General features: G+C 58.5%; 1 protein-coding gene across 1 annotated transcript in view; it reads left to right on the top strand.

Moving 5' to 3' along the window:
* DCHS1 (dachsous cadherin-related 1) overlaps positions 1 to 20,466 on the top strand; it is a 132,374-nt gene that overhangs the window by 4,842 nt on the left and 107,066 nt on the right. Inside the window, exon 2 of the mRNA XM_037904622.2 lies at positions 1,704 to 3,532. Within this exon, the coding sequence (XP_037760550.1) occupies positions 1,781 to 3,532 (1,752 nt within the window). The 5' untranslated portion in view covers positions 1,704 to 1,780. The remainder of the gene's footprint in view (positions 1 to 1,703; positions 3,533 to 20,466) is intronic.

Here is a 20,466-nt window from a genome sequence, read left to right on the forward strand (position 1 = left end):
TCCATGTTAGCAATTGTTGCAGCTTACAGGGAAGCTATTTGTATTAGGGCAGATGCACTTCTGGAGCTGGGAATAGAACCCAGGAGTCCTGACTCTCTGTGCCCTTGGAAAGGTTTAATACTGCTATGGGGTGCTTCAGCCGGTCCAGTCACATCCATCTCCCCAGTCACACACTAGTTTATCGCCAGCTGGAAGCCAGCAGCCCCCACCCATCTCCATCCCTGAACGCAGTGAAGTTCCTGCCGCCCCATGTCTGACATGAGCAACTCCTGAGTGTGGTTATGGGACCCACAGCAAATGCTTTCAAGAGAGTCCAAGTATGAGCTCATGCTGACGCCATCCCTGCAGACCACTAAGCCCTGCTTCACCGGGGGCTAAGAGCGGCACTGGGGCTTGTGCGCCTTGATGAGCTTCCTGACTGTTAAGTTGCCCTGCCTGCTCCTGGGGCGTGTGAGCCATGCCCAGGGGGCCAGGCAGCCCTCAGGCTCTCGGTGTAGCAGCATCACAGCCACTCCTCCTCTGCCCATCCCTCGCCCACCGCTGCAGTGAGCTGAAGCTACAGTAGGGGGAGTGAAGGGGATGGAGCAAAGGAGCCAGAGAGCCAAGAAGCAGGGAGAAGGAGACAAAGGAGGAGTGCAAGCAGCAGAGGGTGTGTGGGACAGGGAGAAAATGCACGGAAAGCCAGGGCAGCTGTGGGGCTCACAGCCAGCTGCCACATTCCCACTCTGCTGTTACCATCCTGGCACAGTGTCCACTCAGGGGCATCCCAAATCTGTGCCAGGCTAAAATGATGGGCCACTTCTGCTCCAGAGGGACCAGGTTTTAAGCTGGGCAGTCTCTAAATGGTAGATGCCTGCTGGGTGGTAGAGCTCTGCTGATTTCTTGGCCACTGGGGCATGAGCCCCCATCCAGCTTGGCTGCACACTGGCACCTTCCAGTTGATATCAGGTTTGGATCCCCCATTTTTCGCACCTAACCTCTTTTTCCCCCAGGGGAGTGCCCTGAGAGGGCCTGTCAACATCTCTCGCAGGCTCATACCATGTGCTCCCCAGGTCATTGGCATGTGAGAGCCGAGGGACCAAACCTGTTAATGATGACATTGCTCAGTGCCCTGGCAACCTGCAGTCCTGGGCATCAGCCCCTCTGGAACCCTTCCAGAGCGTAGGGCAGACCCAGCCTGACAGAGCTGACCCATCTATATTCATTTACAGAGGGGGATGTTGGGACACAGACAAGGGAAAAGCCTGCTCAAGGTCAGGGTCAGCGCTGGGAATAGAACCCAGGAGTCCTGACCAGCACTCAGCTTCTTCGTGACCCTGCTGCAGAGCCGGGATGGCTCTTGGGAAGAGCACAAGCTGCAATGGGAATGGTCCGTTATAGTGTATAGTACAAGCCTGAACTTCTTGTTAGCTCTGTAGCCTGCCTGGAGCTGGACATGCAGCCCCAGAGGGAGCCCCAGGCCTTCTCCTCAGGCACCAGCAAATGCTTCTGCTCCTCTGTATTGCCCTGGTTTTACTCTTTCTCCTCTGGGTCTAATTTTGTGTAACGACCTCTTTGTCTCATAGGTTTCCTGCTAGAGGGAAAGGAATCAGAGGAAGGAGGCTGGGGGTACCTGGCAGGGCTCCCCTCCCCCTTATGCTTTTCCTGTCCTTTGCTTGCTGCTCCCCTCCTGACCAGCGTCCTCTGATCTGCATTCCTTGCAGGATTAAGGAGCGCACACTGAAAAGGAGACCGAGCCAACCTTCACCTCCGTCCCCAGGGCCTCAGGGAGTTGTTAGTGATGGGGTGCCTGAAAAGATCAGCCCAGTTGCTGCTGCAGCTGCTGCTACTTGGGGGCCTAAGGCCAGGGCAGGGCTCTACTGTGCTGGGCACCCTGGATTTACAGATAGATGAGGAGCAGCCAGCTGGCACCATCATCGGGGACATCAGTGCTGGACTGCCCCCCAGCACCACTGCCTACATGTACTTCATCTCTGCACAGGAAGGCAGCGGTGTCACCACGGACTTGGAGATAGATGAGAACACAGGCATCATCAAAACAGCCCGTGTGCTGGACCGAGAGAGCCGGGACCGTTACAGTTTCATTGCTGTCACCCCTGAGGGCATCACAGTGGAGGTGAATGTCCAGGTGAATGACATCAATGACCATGCACCAGTATTCCCCAAGCACCACCGCACCTTTCAAATCCCAGAGCACACCCACATTGGCAGCAGGTTCCCCCTGGACCCAGCCTTCGATGCTGACAGTGGCCTGCTGAACACCCAGGGTTATGTGCTCAAAGGGGAGAATGTGGGCCAAGCCTTCCGCCTGGAGACCCGCAGGGGCCCCAGTGGGGTCCTGTACTTGGACCTGGTGGTAAGCAACGTCCTGGACCGGGAGAACTGCTCGTCGTATTCCCTGCTGCTGGAGGCCTATGATGGCGGCTCCCCTCCCCGGAGCACTCAGATGAGTTTGGATGTGGCCATACAGGACATCAACGACAATGCACCTGCCTTCAACCAGAGCCGCTACCACACCCTCATCTCTGAGAACTTGAAGCCAGGCAGCAGCATCCTGCAGGTCTTTGCCTCTGATGCAGATGAGGGTGACAACGGGGCTGTGGTGTATGAGATCAACCGTCGGCAGAGTGACCCTGATCAGTACTTCACCATCGACTCCAGGACGGGTGTCATCAAGCTCAACAAGGGGCTGGACTATGAGATGAGGAAGGTGCATGAGCTGGTGGTGCAGGCACGGGACAAGGCCATGCACCCAGAAGTCACCACAGCCTTTGTCACCATCCACGTGCGCGACTACAATGACAACCAGCCCACCATGACCATCATCTTCCTGAGCGAGGACGGCTCACCACAGATCTCCGAGGGTGCCCAGCCCGGCCAGTACGTGGCACGCATCTCTGTCTCGGACCCCGACTATGGTGAGTATTCCAATGTCAATGTCTCCCTGGAGGGGGGAGATGGCAAATTTGCCCTCACCACCAAGGACAATATCATCTACTTGATCTGTGTGGACCAGCTGCTGGATCGGGAGGAGAGAGACTCCTATGACCTGCGGGTGACGGCCACTGACTCAGGGACCCCTCCGCTGCGGGCAGAGTCGGCCTTTGTGCTGCAGGTGATGGATGTCAATGACAACCCACCACTCTTTGACCAGCAGGAATACAAGCAGAGCATCCCCGAGGTGGTGTACCCAGGCAGCTTTGTCCTGCAGGTGACAGCCCGTGACAAGGACCAGGGTCCCAATGGGGAGGTACGGTACAGCATCCTACACAGTCAGGACACCCACTCCAACTGGTTTACCATCGACCCAGCCACAGGCATCATCACCACTGCTGCCTCCCTGGATTATGAGAAGGACCCTCAGCCCCAGCTGACGGTGCTGGCCACGGACAGAGGGACACCTGTCCTCTCCTCCACGGCCGTGGTGCACGTGGCCCTGCAGGACATCAACGATAATGAGCCTGTGTTCAGGAGCAACTTCTACAATATATCCCTGAAGGAGAACACACCCGCTGGGACCTGCTTCCTACAGGTGGGGGGACAGCCGGACAGATGGGGGACACCCTGGGGTGCAGGGTGGGGATGGCTGGGCTGGGGGGTGGCCAGGCAGGGGGAGAGGCTTGGAGTGGAGGTAGCCAGGCAGGCGGAGGGGCTGAGGGTAGCCAGGCATGGGGAGAGGCGTGGCGTGGCGGGCAGGAGGTGGCCAGGCAGCGGGAGAGGCCTGGGGTTCAGAGCAGTCGGATGGTCAGGCTGAAGAGTGATCAAGGCCAAGGGTGGGGCATATTGTATGTGGGCAGAAGGAGGGGCGTGGAGGGCAGAGGAGATGGGGGGCAATGGGAGAGGAATCAGGGCCTGGGATGGATGAGTTGTGGGGGTGGGGCACTGACGTGGAAGGGGAAGGGGTCAGGGACTAGTGGGTGTATGGGTCAGAATGGAGTCCCCCGCCTTGTGTGGGGTAGGCAGCAGGGTCTGGGGTGGGTAATATTATCAGTAACAGTATTACAGTGGCATTTAGAGCCTGTGACTGAGATCAGGGGCCCCCTTGCGGTGGGTGCCACACAGACCCCGACTGAGATCTGATTTCTGTGAAAGTGTGTGATTAAGTGGCTTTGAGATGCGTGGAGCTTCTTCAGTCTGTCAAAGTTGGTCTGTTCAGAGCTGGGAAAAGAACACAGGAATCCGGACTCTCAGTCCCCTGCCCTCATCACTGAACAGTGGTTCCTCCCTAACAATAGCCTAGGAGCCAGCGTCAGTGCTCAGTACCATCCAAATCCCGCACAAACCCCTGGGATGCTGCCAGAGACAGAGCATGCTGGAGATGGGATGCTGCTGCTTTGGGCGCCCGTAGCCAGCTGGGAGATAAAGGAGAGGCCCGGGGTGAAGGGAGGATGAGATCTGCAGGTGCAGTCAGGAGGATGAGAGATGCAGGGGGGCAGCTTCGGGGTCAGGAGCAGAGATGGGCAGAGGGAAGGGGTTTGCTCCATAAGATGGCAAGTCCATGCAGGGGGAAATGCCTGGGGAGCTAGTGTGGGGGGTGTCTGTCTGACATGAGCAAGGGATGAGGGGGGGCACGGTGGGGAAATTGAGTTATTCGGGGCAGGAGGTGGCTCTGAGGCAGTGGGGGGAAGGTGAGTGGTAGGGGGTGAGGGGTGGCGCTGAGGCAGTGGGGGGAAGGTGAGTGGTGGGGGGTGAGGGGTGGCTCTGAGGCAGTGGGGGGAAGGTGAGTGGTGTGGGGGAGGGGTGGCTCTGAGGCAGTGGGGGGAAGGTGAGTGGAGGGGGGTGAGGGGTGGCTTTGAGGCAGTGGGGGGAAGGTGAGTGGTGTGGGGGAGGGGTGGCTCTGAGGCAATGGGGGGAAGGTGAGTGGAGGGGGGTGAGGGGTCGCTCTAAGGCAGTGGGGGGGAACGTGAGCGGTGGGGGCTGAGGGGTGGCTCTGAGGCGGTGGGGGGAAGGTGAGTGGTGTGGGGGAGGGGTGGCTCTGAGGCAGTGGGGGGAAGGTGAGTGGAGAGGGGTTAGGGGTGGCTTTGAGGCACTGGGGGGAAGGTGAGTGGTGTGTGGGAGGGGTGGCTCTGAGGCGGTGGGGGAAGGTGAGTGGTGGGGGGTGAGGGGTCGCTCTGAGGCAGTGGGGAGAAGGTGAGTGGTGGGGGGTGAGGGGTCGCTCTGAGGCAGTGGGGGAAGGTGAGCAGTGGGGGCTGAGGGGTGGCTCTGAGGAAGTGGGGAGAAGGTGAGTGGTGGGGTTGCGGGGTGGCTCTGAGGCAGTGGGGGGAAGGTGAGCGGTGTGGGGGAGGGGTGGCTCTGAGGCAGTGGGGGGAAGGTGACTGGTGTGGGGGAGGGGTGGTTCTGAGGGAGTGGGGGGAAGGTGAGTGGAGGGGGCTGAGGGGTGGCTCTGAGGCAGTGGGGGGAAGGTGAGCGGTGGGGGGTTAGGGGTAGCTCTGAAGCAGTGGGGGGAAGGTGAGTGGAGGGGGGCGATGGGTGGCTCTGAGGCAGTGGGGTGCAGGTGAGTGGTGTGGGGGAGGGGTGGCTCTGAGGCAGTGGGGGAAAGGTGAGTGGAGGGGGCTGAGGGGTGGCTCTGAGGCAGTGGGGTGAAGGTGAGTGGAGGGGGATGAGGGGTGGCTCTGAGGCAGTGGGGTGAAGTTGAGCAGAGGGGGGAGGGGTGGCTCTGAGGCAGTGGGGGGAAGGTGACTGTTGTGGGGGAGGGGTGGCTCTGAGGCAGTGGGGGGAAGGTGACTGTTGTGGGGGCGGGGTGGCTCTGAGGCAGTGGGGGGAACGTGAGCGGTGGGGGCTGAGGGGTGGCTCTGAGGCAGTGGGGGGAAGGTGACTGTTGTGGGGGAGGGGTGGCTCTGAGGCAGTGGGGGGAAGGTGAGTGGAGGGGGGTGAGGGGTGGCTCTAAGGCAGTGGGGGGAAAGTGAGCGGTGGGGGCTGAGGGATGGCTCTGAGGCAGTGGGGGGAAGGTGAGCGGTGGGGGCTGAGGGGTGGCTCTGAGGCAGTGGGGGGAAGGTGAGTGGAGTGGGGTGAGGGGTGGCTCTGAAGCAGTGGGGGGAAGGTGAGTGGTGTGGGGGAGGGGTGGCTCTGAAGCAGTGGGGAGAAGGTGAGCGGTGTGGGGGAGGGGTGGCTCTGAAGCAGTGGCGGGAAGGTGAGCGGTGGGGGCTGAGGGGTGGCTCTGAGGCAGTGGGGGGAAGGTGACTGTTGTGGGGGAGGGGTGGCTCTGAGGCAGTGGGGGGAACGTGAGCGGTGGGGGCTGAGGGGTGGCTCTGAGGCAGTGGGGGGGAAGGTGACTGTTGTGGGGGAGGGGTGGCTCTGAGGCAGTGGGGGGAAGGTGAGTGGAGGGGGCTGAGGGGTGGCTCTAAGGCAGTGGGGGGAACGTGAGCGGTGGGGGCTGAGGGGTGGCTCTGAGGCAGTGGGGAGAAGGTAAGTGGTGGGGGGTGAGGGGTCGCTCTGAGGCAGTGGGGGAAGGTGAATGGAGGGGGGTGAGGGGTGGCTTTGAGGCAGTGGGGGGAAGGTGACTGGTGTGGGGGAGGGGTGGTTCTGAGGCAGTGGGGGGGAAGGTGAGCGGTGTGGGGGAGGGGTGGCTCTGAGGCAGTGGGGAGAAGGTGAGTGGTGGGGGGTGAGGGGTCGCTCTGAGGCAGTGGGGGAAGGTGAATGGAGGGGGGTGAGGGGTGGCTCTGAGGCAGTGGGGGGAAGGTGACTGTTGTGGGGGCGGGGTGGCTCTGAGGCAGTGGGGGGAACGTGAGCGGTGGGGGCTGAGGGGTGGCTCTGAGGCAGTGGGGGGAAGGTGACTGTTGTGGGGGAGGGGTGGCTCTGAGGCAGTGGGGGGAAGGTGAGTGGAGGGGGGTGAGGGGTGGCTCTAAGGCAGTGGGGGGAAAGTGAGCGGTGGGGGCTGAGGGATGGCTCTGAGGCAGTGGGGGGAAGGTGAGCGGTGGGGGCTGAGGGGTGGCTCTGAGGCAGTGGGGGGAAGGTGAGTGGAGTGGGGTGAGGGGTGGCTCTGAAGCAGTGGGGGGAAGGTGAGTGGTGTGGGGGAGGGGTGGCTCTGAAGCAGTGGGGAGAAGGTGAGCGGTGTGGGGGAGGGGTGGCTCTGAAGCAGTGGCGGGAAGGTGAGCGGTGGGGGCTGAGGGGTGGCTCTGAGGCAGTGGGGGGAAGGTGACTGTTGTGGGGGAGGGGTGGCTCTGAGGCAGTGGGGGGAACGTGAGCGGTGGGGGCTGAGGGGTGGCTCTGAGGCAGTGGGGGGGAAGGTGACTGTTGTGGGGGAGGGGTGGCTCTGAGGCAGTGGGGGGAAGGTGAGTGGAGGGGGCTGAGGGGTGGCTCTAAGGCAGTGGGGGGAACGTGAGCGGTGGGGGCTGAGGGGTGGCTCTGAGGCAGTGGGGAGAAGGTAAGTGGTGGGGGGTGAGGGGTCGCTCTGAGGCAGTGGGGGAAGGTGAATGGAGGGGGGTGAGGGGTGGCTTTGAGGCAGTGGGGGGAAGGTGACTGGTGTGGGGGAGGGGTGGTTCTGAGGCAGTGGGGGGGAAGGTGAGCGGTGTGGGGGAGGGGTGGCTCTGAGGCAGTGGGGAGAAGGTGAGTGGTGGGGGGTGAGGGGTCGCTCTGAGGCAGTGGGGGAAGGTGAATGGAGGGGGGTGAGGGGTGGCTTTGAGGCAGTGGGGGGAAGGTGACTGGTGTGGGGGAGGGGTGGTTCTGAGGCAGTGGGGGGGAAGGTGAGTGCTGCGAGGGAGGGGTGGCTCTGAGGCGGTGGGGGGAAGGTGAGCGGTGGTGGGTCAAGGGTGGCTCTGAAGCAGTGGGGGGAAGATGAGTGGTGTGGGGGAGGGGTGGCTCTGAGGCGGTAGGGGGAAGGTGAGTGATGTGGGGGAGGGGTGGCTCTGAAGCAGTGGGGGGAAGGTGAGTGGTGTGGGGGGGGGTGGCTCTGAAGCGGTGGGGGGAAGGTGAGTGGTGTGGGGGAGGGGTGGCTCTGAAGCAGTGGGGGGAAGGTGAGTGGTGTGGGGAAGGGGTGGCTCTGAAGCAGTGGGGGGAAGGTGAGTGGTGTGGGGGAGGGGTCCTCTGAGGCAGTGGGGAGAAGGTGAGTGGTGTGGGGGAGGGGTGGCTCTGAAGCAGTGGGGGGAAGGTGAGTGGTGTGGGGGAGGGGTGGTTCTGAGGTGGTGGGGGGAAGGTGAGTGGTGTGGGGGAGGGGTGGCTCTGAGGCGGTGGGGGGAAGGTGAGTGGTGGTGGGTCAAGGGTGGCTCTGATGCGGTGGGGGGAAGGTGAGTGGAGCGGGGTGAGGGGTGGCTCTGAGGTGGTGGGGGGAAGGTCAGTGGAGGGGGGTGAGGGGTGGCTCTGAGGCAGTGGGGAGAAGGTGAGCGGTGTGGGGGAGGGGTGGCTCTGAGGCAGTGGGGGGAAGGTGAGTGGTGGGGGGTGAGGGGTCGCTCTGAGGCAGTGGGGGAAGGTGAGTGGAGGGGGCTGTGGGGTGGCTCTGAGGCAGTGGGGGGAAGGTGAGCAGAGGGGGGTTAGGGGTGGCTCTGAGGCAGTGGGGGGAAGGTGACTGGTTTGGGGGAGGGGTGGCTCTGAGGCACAGTGGGGAAGGTGAGTGGAGGGGGGTGAGGGGTGGCTCTGAGGCAGTGGGGAGAAGGTGAGTGGTGGGGGGTGAGGGGTCGCTCTGAGGCAGTGGGGGAAGGTGAGTGGAGGGGGCTGTGGGGTGGCTCTGAGGCAGTGGGGGGGAACGTGAGCAGTGGGGGCGGAGGGGTGGCTCTGAGGCAGTGGGGGGAAGGTGAGCAGAGGGGGGGTTAGGGGTGGCTCTGAGGCAGTGGGGGGAAGGTGACTGGTTTGGGGGAGGGGTGGCTCTGAGGCACAGTGGGGAAGGTGAGTGGAGGGGGGTGAGGGGTGGCTCTGAGGCAGTGGGGAGAAGGTGAGTGGAGGGGGCTGAGGGGTGGCTCTAAGGCAGTGGGGGGGAACGTGAGCGGTGGGGGCTGAGGGCTGGCTCTGAGGCAGTGGGGAGAAGGTGCGTGGTGGGGGGTGAGGGGTCGCTCTGAGGCAGTGGGGAGAAGGTGAGTGGAGGGGGCTGAGGGGTGGCTCTAAGGCAGTGGGGGGGAACGTGAGCGGTGGGGGCTGAGGGGTGGCTCTGAGGCAGTGAGGAGAAGGTGAGTGGAGCGGGGTGAGGGGTGGCTCTGAGGCAATGGGGGGGAACGTGAGCGGTGGGGGCTGAGGGGTGGCTCTGAGGCAGTGGGCGGGAAGGTGAGTGGTGGGGGGTGAGGGGTCGCTCTGAAGCAGTGGGGTAAGGTGAGTGGAGGGGGGTGAGGGGTGGCTCTGAGGCAGTGGGGAGAAGGTGAGTGGAGGGGGCTGAGGGGTGGCTCTGAGGCAATGGGCGGGAAGGTGAGCAGAGGTGGCTGAGGGGTGGCTCTGAGGCAGTGGGGGGAAGGTGAGTGGAGGGGGGTGGGGGTGGCTCTGAGGCGGTGGGGGAAGGTGAGTGGTGGGGGGTGAGGGGTCGCTCTGAAGCAGTGGGGTAAGGTGAGTGGAGGGGGGTGAGGGGTGGCTCTGAGGCAGTGGGGAGAAGGTGAGTGGTGGGGGGTGAGGGGTCGCTCTGAGGCAGTGGGGGAAGGTGAGTGGAGGGGGCTGAGGGGTGGCTCTGAGGCAGTGGGGAGAAGGTGAGTGGTGGGGGGTGAGGGGTCGCTCTGAGGCGGTGGGGGGAAGGTGAGTGGTGTGGGGGAGGGGTGGCTCTGAGGCAGTGGGGGGAAGGTGAGTGGTGGGGGGTGAGGGGTGGCTCTGAGGCAGTGGGGGGGAACGTGAGCGGTGGGGGCTGAGGGGTGGCTCTGAGGCGGTGGGGGGAAGGTGAGTGGAGGGGGGTGAGGGGTGGCTCTGAGGCAGTGGGGAGAAGGTGAGTGGAGGGGGCTGAGGGGTGGCTCTAAGGCAGTGGGGGGGAACGTGAGCGGTGGGGGCTGAGGGGTGGCTCTGAGGCAGTGGGGGGAAGGTGAGTGGAGGGGGGTGAGGGGTGGCTCTGAGGCGGTGGGGGAAGGTGAGTGGTGGGGGGTGAGGGGTCGCTCTGAAGCAGTGGGGTAAGGTGAGTGGAGGGGGGTGAGGGGTGGCTCTGAGGCAGTGGGGAGAAGGTGAGTGGTGGGGGGTGAGGGGTCGCTCTGAGGCAGTGGGGGAAGGTGAGTGGAGGGGGCTGAGGGGTGGCTCTGGGGCAGTGGGGAGAAGGTGAGTGGTGGGGTGTGAGGGGTCGCTCTGAGGCGGTGGGGGGAAGGTGAGTGGTGTGGGGGAGGGGTGGCTCTGAGGCAGTGGGGGGAAGGTGAGTGGTGGGGGGTGAGGGGTGGCTCTGAGGCAGTGGGGGGGAACGTGAGCGGTGGGGGCTGAGGGGTGGCTCTGAGGCGGTGGGGGGAAGGTGAGTGGAGGGGGGTGAGGGGTGGCTCTGAGGCAGTGGGGAGAAGGTGAGTGGAGGGGGCTGAGGGGTGGCTCTAAGGCAGTGGGGGGGAACGTGAGCGGTGGGGGCTGAGGGGTGGCTCTGAGGCAGTGGGGGGAAGGTGAGTGGAGGGGGGTGAGGGGTGGCTCTGAGGCGGTGGGGGAAGGTGAGTGGTGGGGGGTGAGGGGTCGCTCTGAAGCAGTGGGGTAAGGTGAGTGGAGGGGGGTGAGGGGTGGCTCTGAGGCAGTGGGGAGAAGGTGAGTGGTGGGGGGTGAGGGGTCGCTCTGAGGCAGTGGGGGAAGGTGAGTGGAGGGGGCTGAGGGGTGGCTCTGAGGCAGTGGGGGGGAACGTGAGCGGTGGGGGCTGAGGGGTGGCTCTGAGGCGGTGGGGGGAAGGTGAGTGGAGGGGGGTGAGGGGTGGCTCTGAGGCAGTGGGGGGAAGGTGAGTGGAGGGGGCGAGCGGTGTGGGAAGGTGAGCATTGGGGCTGAGTCTGCAATGCTGTAGTAGGGTGAGCCATGGGGGCTGGTTTCACACAGCAGTCACCCCTCCCCGGCCCGTACCCCTGAAGGGATGCCTCTCTCAGCACTTTTCTGTTTGGTTCACGAGTTGTGGGGGAAAGGCGGAGCCGGGTTCTGGAAATGCAATTGTGGGAGAAGGGACTGGAGTTCTGTGCCTGTTGGGAGCAGCAAGGGGAAAAGGGGGAAGGGAGCAGGAGAGTCCCTGCCTCAGAGTGAGGGAGGAGGGGGAGCCTGGTTTGCTGGTGCGGGGCCTGGGAAGCAGGAACATTGCCTCTGAAGGCCCCTCTTGTCTCTGGCTGAACTTCCGCAGACTCCGCACCTGCCCTGGAGGGAGGGCAGCTGTGGCTGTTAGGGGCTGGAGCAGGCCCTGGGCAGCAGCCTCCACTCCCTGTGTAATGGGATTGCAGCTGGAGGCTCTTCTCCTGTGAATCATGCAAGTGGAGGGAGCTGTCCAAGCAGGCCAAAGTGGCTGAGGGTTTGGCTGGATTTCGGGCCTTTGGCTCAGTCCTCATGTTTCGTTTGGAAACAGCGGGTCTGGGCCGAGTGCAGGTAACTCCCACGTGGCCACAGCACAAAGCAAACAGCTCACACATCTGCTGCTGCTTCCTCTGAGCCGGGAAACGTGAGAGGATGGGAAAGGAGCCTGGCAGGCAACTAGGCTCGGCACTGGGCCCCAGCAAGGGGGAGCCAGGCCTGAAGAACCGAGCAGAGCCCAGGGGGCACAAATCCATAGCTTTTAGTGCCTCATGATCCAGTCAGACCTCCTGCAGAGTCCAGGCCAAAGAATCCCACTAAATAACTCCTGTGTCCAGCCCAGAACGTCTGGCTGAGCTAGAATGGGTCTTTCAGAAAGGCACCCTGTCTCCATTTACAGATTCTGAATGACGGAGAATCCGCCACATCCCTGGGTAAGTTGTTGCAGTGGTTCATTCCCTGCACTGTTAAAAATCTGCATCTTATTTCCAGTCTGAATTTATCTAGCTACAGCTCCCAGCCGTTGGATCTCATTTTGCCTTTGTGTGTGAGATAAAGAGTCATGTTCTCTCAGAAATCTCCTGGCCATGTAGATACTTCTAGGCCGTGATTGAGTCATCTTATTATTATTTATTATTTGTATTGCTGTATTGCCAGGGAGCCCCAGTGAAAACACAGAGCCAAAAGATAGCCCCTGCCCCAAAGAGCTCACAATCTAAGTATAAGACAAAAGGCGACTGGTGGATACAAACTGACGGGAGAAGAAGGAAACAATGAGACAGTTTTGGCCAACTTGACTGGTTTCAGCACACCGGCTTGGCCTTCACCTTCTGTTGGATAATCTATATAGATTGAGTTTCCTAAGTCTCTTGCTATATGTCAGGGGGTTCAGGCCTCAAACCATTCCAATAATGGTCTCACCAATGGTGTATACGGAGGTAACACCACCTCCCTACTCCTATTGTGTAGTCCCCTGCTCATACACCCAAGGATTCCATTAGCCTTCTTAGATACAATATCCTGCTGGGAACTCATGTTCAGCTGGTTTTCACCATGATCACTGAGTCATTTTTAATGTCGCTGCTTTCCAAAAATACAGTCTCCCTCCCTTTAACTGTGACCTATGTTCCACCTTGCATTTGGCTATATTAAAACACGTTTTGTTCAAATGAGCTGAATTTGCCAAGTGATATCCAGCAGTGATTTCATATTTTCTACCAAATCATTGATAAAAGATATTGAATAGCATTGGGCTGAGAACAGATCCATACCGTTACTTTTTGTGATCTGTTTGCCAGTTTTTAATCCATTTGTCAGTGAAGTGAATTAATATTTGGATCAGAAGATCACATGGTACTGAAGTGCCTTGCAGAAGTCTAAGTCTCTTGTGACAATACAGTTACCTTTATCAACCAAACTCGTGATTTCATCAAAAAATTATATTAAATATCTGAACCCTGGAGAGACCTGAAACCAGACCAAGGGATTATGGCAAATAGTTGAACTGCAGCAACGGCATCTGAGCCCAGCAGAGCCTGGGGGAGTGTATCTGAGACCCACTGAAGAGGAACTGAGTCTGAGAAGCTCAGGGAGTTGTCCAGGCCCTGGAGGGGCACAACGCAGATCGTTTGCACAGCCACTCAGCCGCTCTCAACCACTGCAGTTCACTCTTGGCTGAAGACATGTGAGCAGAGGCGAGTGAAGGCATTACCCACCGCCATTGCTACACAATGGGATGGTGGTGCCCCAAGAGCCAGGCCTGCCTTAGCAGCTCACAGTCAGACCCAGAGCTCCTTACGTACTATAGTACAGAGACTGTTCCATTGAAGAGAGTGATGGGGGGTGCTAAATAACGGTGCATGGACTGTTCCATTGAAGATAGTGATGGGGTGGATTCTATTCCATTCTATTCTATTCTGTGTAGGTTTTCGTACTGCACTCATGACGTAGTATTTGAGTGCCTTCCAGTAGTGCATTAAGCAACATGACCACACATCTGTCATGTGTTGTTTGTTCTCTCATCCTCTCACCAGCTGGAAAAGTGTGTGCAGTGAAGTGTCTTGTTTAGGTATGTTTTTTAAATTATTTTTTTAAATAAATATAGATGTTACTATGTGTTTGTATTAGAGAAGGTAGGATCAAAGACATGCTCTGCAGTTGGAGGGGAAAGTGGTGAGATTTGTGATGGTTCTTAGTTCCTGGGTGAGTTCGTTCCACAGTCTCATGCTGCGCCTGGAGAAGTTTCTGTCTCTTGCACAGGTAAGCTTCACTCTTATTGTTGAGAGTTCCGTTGTTCCAGAGGAGCAAACAGCCAACCACTGTCTTCATCCTAGAACTTTAGATGGTCTTTTAGGTATCCTGGGCCCAGGTCATAGAGCACTTTGAAGATAAGAACTGAGACCTTGAAATTGATTCAAAATGCCAGGAGGAGCCACTGTAGAGCGTAGGGACAGGTGTGATGTTTCTTACCATAGCTTGTGTTGTTGAAGAGCCATTCTGCAGCTTTCTGTACTAGCTGGAGTTTCCTAAGTGCTGACGGTTTCATGCAGGTATATAACATCGTTGTCGTCCAGCTGAGAGGTGATGAAGGCATGAATAACTGAGTCCAGGTCTTTGGCTGTCAGGATGGGATGGAGTCTCCTAGCAACCAGAGATGGTAGAAAGCATTATTCACTACCATTGCGATGCGAGAGCTCAGCGAGGAATCCAAGAGTTCTCCTAGACTACAGACTGAATTAGCCAATTGTGGATATGAACTTTCAATCAAAGGAGACTGCACCATAGCTGCAAATGCATCAGAATACTTTCCTTTTCCCACCAGTATCACCTTTATCATGCTTGGGTTCAGTTTCAGACAGTTATCTTTCATTCATGAGTTTATTTCATCCAACCTCTGGGTCACATTGGTGGTAGCATGTGGTGAAGGGTAGGTAAAGCTGTGTGTCACCTGCATATTGCTGATGCTTGAGTCCATGGTGTCTGACCACTTAGTGGTTGCATGTAGAGGATGAAAAGGATATCAGAGAAAATATCAGTTGATTCTTGTGGAGCCCTGCAGGTGAGAGGTGTAGTGGTGGAGGTGCAGTCTCCCATCACAACTCTTTGGGTGTATCCCTCCAGGGAGGACTCAAACCATTTTAGTGTATTCCTTTGGACGTCTTGATAGTGCTGAATTCTGCAAGGGGGCTGTTAGCTGGTGGGTGCAGGCAGGGCAGATCCGGACATTTTGAGAAGGCTTCCTGAATGTGTGCGGTAGTTCTTTGCGGCGCTTGGTGCTCAGCTCTGATGCAGACTCTAGGCACCAAAGATTGATGAAGCAGTTTACCACCCTAGATTGCTCCTTAGGGATGAATTTGGCAGTTTCAATGGAGGCTGATAGACAGGTTCTCTTGGCCTGTAATACAGCCTCAGCATAGACTTTGAGGAATTTATGTTTGATCCTTTGTTGGCCAATGGCCTTTGTTTTCTGCCTGTTGCTGCACCTCTGTCTTCATCCAGTGCAGGATGTCAGAAAACCAAGGAGATCTGTGTGAGCAATGGGGAGCAAGGGGCTGTTTGGGGACCAGCTTGTCAGCAGTCAAGGCCAGTGTAGAATAGGTTCACCAGGTGCTTGACTCCTTGTGTTGTGAGTGCATGCTGTTGTCCTTTAGCAAGCTTTGGAAATGGTTGAAATCCATGATTCTTTGTGGTTGAATATGAATTATTGGTCTTTTTTGTTGCTGGAAGGTCTCTGGCCACTGCCTTAATGGGTTGATTGTCCAAGACAGCAGCCAGGTTCTAATGTCCTCTGTCTTGATATATGTCCAAGATCAGGTACAGGCTATGACCAGATGTGTAGGGTGGACTAGAGATGACGTGTGAAAGTCCTAGGGAGGCACGTGAGGAGATGAGTTTTTTGGGTTTTGCATCTAATAATAATAATAGTGCACAGACTATTCCCTGGACAGTGGGAGGAGGGAGGGGATAATAATGGTGCGCAAACTGTTCTGTTGGAGATAGCAATGGGGGCAGGTGGGAGAAAATTATGGTGCACAAAGTTTTCCATGGGAGAAGGGGTTTGGAAGTGATCCTATTTTCAGAGCTCTGTGCTGCAGACTCCCTCTGAGGGACCTAGTGGGGCAATTCCTGGGAATGGATGGGGAGATGTGGAAGAGGGAGAGAAGACGGTGGTGATTAGAGGAGAGGCAGGTGGTGGGAGGGGGATGTGCTGGGAAAAAGGAAAGTAGGTGGAGGGATGTATGGGGGCCAGGAGGGTCCATGGGAGGAGGGGAAGGGGCTGTGATGGTACATGGGGGAGGAGAGTTGTGAGGGAGGTGAGTGTTGCTGTTACAGCCAGAAGAGCCACGTTTGTTCCAAATTCCTGTGAAAGTTATTTCCTCCCCTTGCCAGCAACCTCCTCCTGGGCTTGGCACGGCAGCCAGCGCCATGATTAATTCAAGTAGCATTTCCCCTGGAGCTGCAGCAGCTTTTCCACTGCAGCGGAGAGGCCCCAGCCCCCTCACACGCTCCTCTCCCCTCCCCCTACTATGCTCCCTCCCCCGCACCCCAATCCTCAGCCCCCTCACATGCTCCCCGCCCCATCCCTAGTCCCCTCACACGCTCCTCTTCCCTCCCCACGCCACCTCCACCCCATCCCCAGCTCTCTCACACCTCCCTTCCTGTCCTGTTCATACATTCCCCTCCTCCTCACACACTCCCCACCCCTCATATATTCCCTTCCCTCCCCCATCCCAACCCCTTTGACAAGCTCCCCATCCCCTCAGACACTCCCCTCCCCATGTCCCTCACACTCTTCTCCCCTCATAAATTACCCTCCTCCACCCCCTTACATGTTCTCCTCCTGTCTCCCTCATACAGCCCCCCACATACATTCCCCCATCCCAACCCCCATTGCCCTCCCACACTTCCCCATATGGTCCCTTCCCACATCCAACCCCCAGCCCTATCACACACTTCCCCCTCCAAATTCTCCCACCCCAGCCCCCTGACACACTCCCCTTCCCCTCAGACACTCCCCTCCCCAACCCCCACTGCCCTCCTGCCCTACCTCCTCCTCACACATTTCCTTCCCCCAACATAGCCCAGCCCTCTGCCCCATGTATTCCCACTGCTCCTCTTCCGTGCTCCCCCCAACACTCCCCTCACAGATCCTAACCTCCAGCTCCCTCACACACTCCCTGCACTCTCTCACCCAAGTCCTCAGCCCCCTCACATGCTCCCATACTTTCCTCCTCTACCTCCGCTATGCCCCCTTCTACGTTCCATGCCTCCTCATATATTCCCCTTTCCCACCCCAACTCCTGCTGCCCTCCCCATCCCCTTGTGCATTCCCCTCACCCCATGGAGTGTGTGGCTGCTTCCCCCTTGCTGGACCCTCCCCCTTCATTTCACCAGAGCGCTCTCACCAAGACCTCTCATGGCCTTTTCCTCTCTAAGTCTCTTCTCCCTCCTCTCAGGCTTCCTGCACCACCCCTTCTTGGCTCCCCTGTATCTCTCTGTCCCCCTTGTTGGTGGATCCTCCCTCTGTTCTCTGCCGGGGGTCCCACAGGACTCAACACTCATCCCCCCACAATGACTCCCATCTCTGTTCTGATGTGTCAGATTCTGCTTTGTGGCCTGCTGCTAATGTCTCCTGGGCATCTCATCCTCACCTCTGCATGGCAAAAGCCCAGCCCCAATCCCCTGAACAATTCTCAGTCATTTTCAGCAACACCTACCTGTTCCCACCCTCTCCATCATTCAGGCTCATAACCTAGACATCCTCTTTGAGTCCTCATCGCCTGGCCCCATGCATTCCTCACCACTTCCAGCTCAATCACTGTGCTCCTCCTCTCCAGCCCCATGACACCGCAATGCCCCTGCCCCACACAGCATCCCCACTGCTGTCCCCTCCCAACTCCCTCTTCAACCTGCTGCTCTGCCAGTGGTGCCAGCCTGAGCCACTTATGTCAGCTTCGCACTCGGTGGTCTCCACGGCTCCCCCACATTGCCCCTATTCATGGATTTCCATACCTGCCAGGCCCACTTCGCAGACACCCACCAGGCCCCAACCCCTGCCTGCCCATGAGAGACCACAACCTCTCAGTGCCCATCCTGAGTGGTGCCGCTCACCTCCACATTCATTCCACATTTGCTTCCCTCCTGAATCCCTACCCTTTTTGTAGTGTCCATAAAGAACTTGCTTCCACCCCTCCCCATTGTCTGTCTGGGGCTCCTGGGGCAGGGTCCATCCCTTCTTCACTTTGTGCTGAGCGTTCTGGTGCCCCATGGAGCTTGCAGTGCCAGACACTCTGCCCCTTAGCACTGCACCTGCGATCAGTTTCTTGGCCCTTCAGGCACTTTGCAACTCACTTGGCACTGGCTCAGCTCAGCTGCCAGGATACTGTACTCCTGTCTCTGTCCGTTGCCTGAGCTGTTTCTGCCTGGATCCAGCCCCTAGATGTCCCAAGCTGCCCACCATTCCTTGTCCCTCCCTATGAGAATGGGTAATGCTTAATGGACCCTTCTCCCTGCTGGCTCTGGATTAGCTGTGCCTGGGGGCCTAGAACCTGTCAGACTTGCCAGTTAGAAGTCCCTGTGTGTGTGCACTGCTGCTGCCTGGGGCTGTGGGGAATGAGAGCTGTGAGTCTGTGTAGTGGCAGTACGAGTGGCTGTGCAGATGGCCATGCTCTATGCTGCCTTGGGACCTGACCCCTCACCCCAGCCGCATGTGCAGGATGCTCCAGGGGCTGATCCCTGACCCTTCTCCCTCCCCCAAGGCTCAAGCACACTACAGCCCACTGTAGTAGCCGGGAGCTAGAAACAATCCACTCCTGAAATAGAAGCAGTGGCCACTCCCAGGCTGCATTTAGCTGGTCAGCAGCTGTGCCAGGGCTGGGGAGGGCAGAGTGCCTGGCATGCAATCAGGCAGAAGGAGCTGTGCGTGGGATCGCTGACCACACTGGCGCCAGCCTCCCCGCCTCTCCCACCAAGAGCCGTCACTCGGAGGGGCGGGAGCCGAGAGCCAGATGTTTGCCAAGCCACAGCATAACATGTGCACAGCAGAGACTCAGCTGGGGCACAGTTCCAGCTGGGCTCCCTGCCTGCAGGCTGGGCCTGCTGGTGACAGGGAGGACAGCCTCGAAAGGTGGAGCCAGCCTGAGAGGGGCACAGGGTGACACGCCCCCTCCCTGACATGTCCAGTCTCTGCCCCAATTCACCCCCTGCACCAGGGGTTGCAGGGAGGGAAGCACCAGTGCTAGCACTTGTTTTCTGTGGGTGGGAGTGGCACCAACACTGGGGTTTGGGGAGCTTGGTGTGGTGCTGATGTTTTGGGGCTCTCGTGCTCTCCAAATGGGTTTCTGGAAACAAGTAGGCTCCCTCACTGCATCTGAAACATTGACAAAGGGACCCCCGCATTCAGTGCCCTGCTCTCCCATCGTACCTTCCCAGTCCTGGGGGGGAAATGGGCACCCTCCTATCCCCATGAATCCCCCTCCCTGTCCCTGCTCAGCACTTTTGGGAGGATAGGGACCCCATGGTGCCCTGCACCCTCTCCCTCCCTGTATCTGCTCAGCGCTGGGTGCTTTCCCTGGATTTAGTACAGGTTTTCTTTGTTTCTAATCCTGAGAGGATGTAAAACCTGAGCCACATCTCCCCCTGCCTGGCCCCCGGCTCCACTTCCTGCTGCACAGCCAGGGCAGAGATGAACAGGACTGCTCCCCCTATCCTGACACAGAGCTAGGGGTCTCCAAGAATCTCACCCTCTTCCTCTCCCCAGCAGGCAGCTCCCTCACCAGCCTCTGGTTTGCTAGTCAGCTCTGTGCCCGGTGTTAGTCACAGCAGTTCATGATGAAAGACTCTCAAACCCCAGCTTCAGCAGAGTCAGGCTGGATAACAGCTTGAATGGGAAACTTCCAGAAATGACCCAGAAGCTGCATGGTGGGGGCTCTCTAGGGGGTGCTCTTCCCTGGCAGTCAGTGCCGGACCCTGTGCCCCAGCACAGCTTAGGGGGTTTGTGCTGCAGTGCGGGGGCTCAGTTGGAAGCACTCTCCCTTCACGGTCACTGCTGACCCCAGTGCCTCAGAGCATGGGGTTCGAGGGCTGAAACGTCGTGGGCCCCTGATGTGCGCCTCAGGCACAGATAGACCTATGCTGCCAGATCAGTGTCAGCACTTTGCTGTGAAATCTGAGTCCCAGGTGTGGGATGTTGGGCTCTGCAGAAGGGTCTATTCAGTGCCTGTCTTGGCTGCTCCATTATTCATGTGCTCAGCTCTCCATTGCGGAGGCCTGTGTGGGTGAAAGGGTGTCACCGTGACAGACTCAGTGCTGGCAACTTCAACTCTGCCCCCACCAGGACAGGGAGCTCAGTCACTTCAGAGGTGGAAGTAAACCAAGAAGTCACTCCCCTGTCCCAGAGTGGGGGCAGTTTGCTCCGCCCAGGCCACTTTCAGCTCCAAGGCCTCACCAGCTCTGCATACCTGCACAGAGCCACCCTTTCTGGGAGACACATGGTTAACTGTACAGCCGCACTGCTCTGCAGCTTGGGACTGGAAGGCAGGAATCATTTACAAAATGGAAACTACCAGGGGAACTTGAACTCTCTCTGTTTAGATTTGACCAGGACACCTGGATCCATATCTTGTCTTGGGAGCTGAAGGGTCAGTTTTATGTCTCATGTAAAAGATGGTAGGACTGCACTGCGGCATAAGGACCTGCATTTACTGAGAGGGGAGAATGACCCCTACTGAGCCCATCACCCCCACGCTGTGCAGTGCAGAGCCCCCTAGATAGGGTTGCCAATTTTGATTGGATGCATTCCTGCAGTTTTCATTTTATTACATAATCTTTAATTAAAAATTAATCTTTAATTCCTGGAGACTCCAGGATAATCCTGGAGAGTTGGCAACTTTACCACTAGCACTGCACACCAGTGCTTTCTGCCAGAAGAGAGTGCTCCCCTGCTTAGCCCCCACCCCACTGCCTGTACACATGAAATGGATTAAAAGCTGGTTAACTGATAGGTCACAACATGTCATTGTAAATGGAGAGTCAGCACTGGGCAGTGTGTTTCTCGTAGGGTCCCACAGGGATCGGTTCTTGGCCCTTCGCTATTTAACATTTTTATCAGTGACTCAGATTCAT

Source organism: Chelonia mydas, chromosome 1 (genome assembly GCF_015237465.2).
Source record: "Chelonia mydas isolate rCheMyd1 chromosome 1, rCheMyd1.pri.v2, whole genome shotgun sequence".
In the NCBI taxonomy this organism is placed as follows: domain Eukaryota; kingdom Metazoa; phylum Chordata; order Testudines; family Cheloniidae; genus Chelonia; species Chelonia mydas.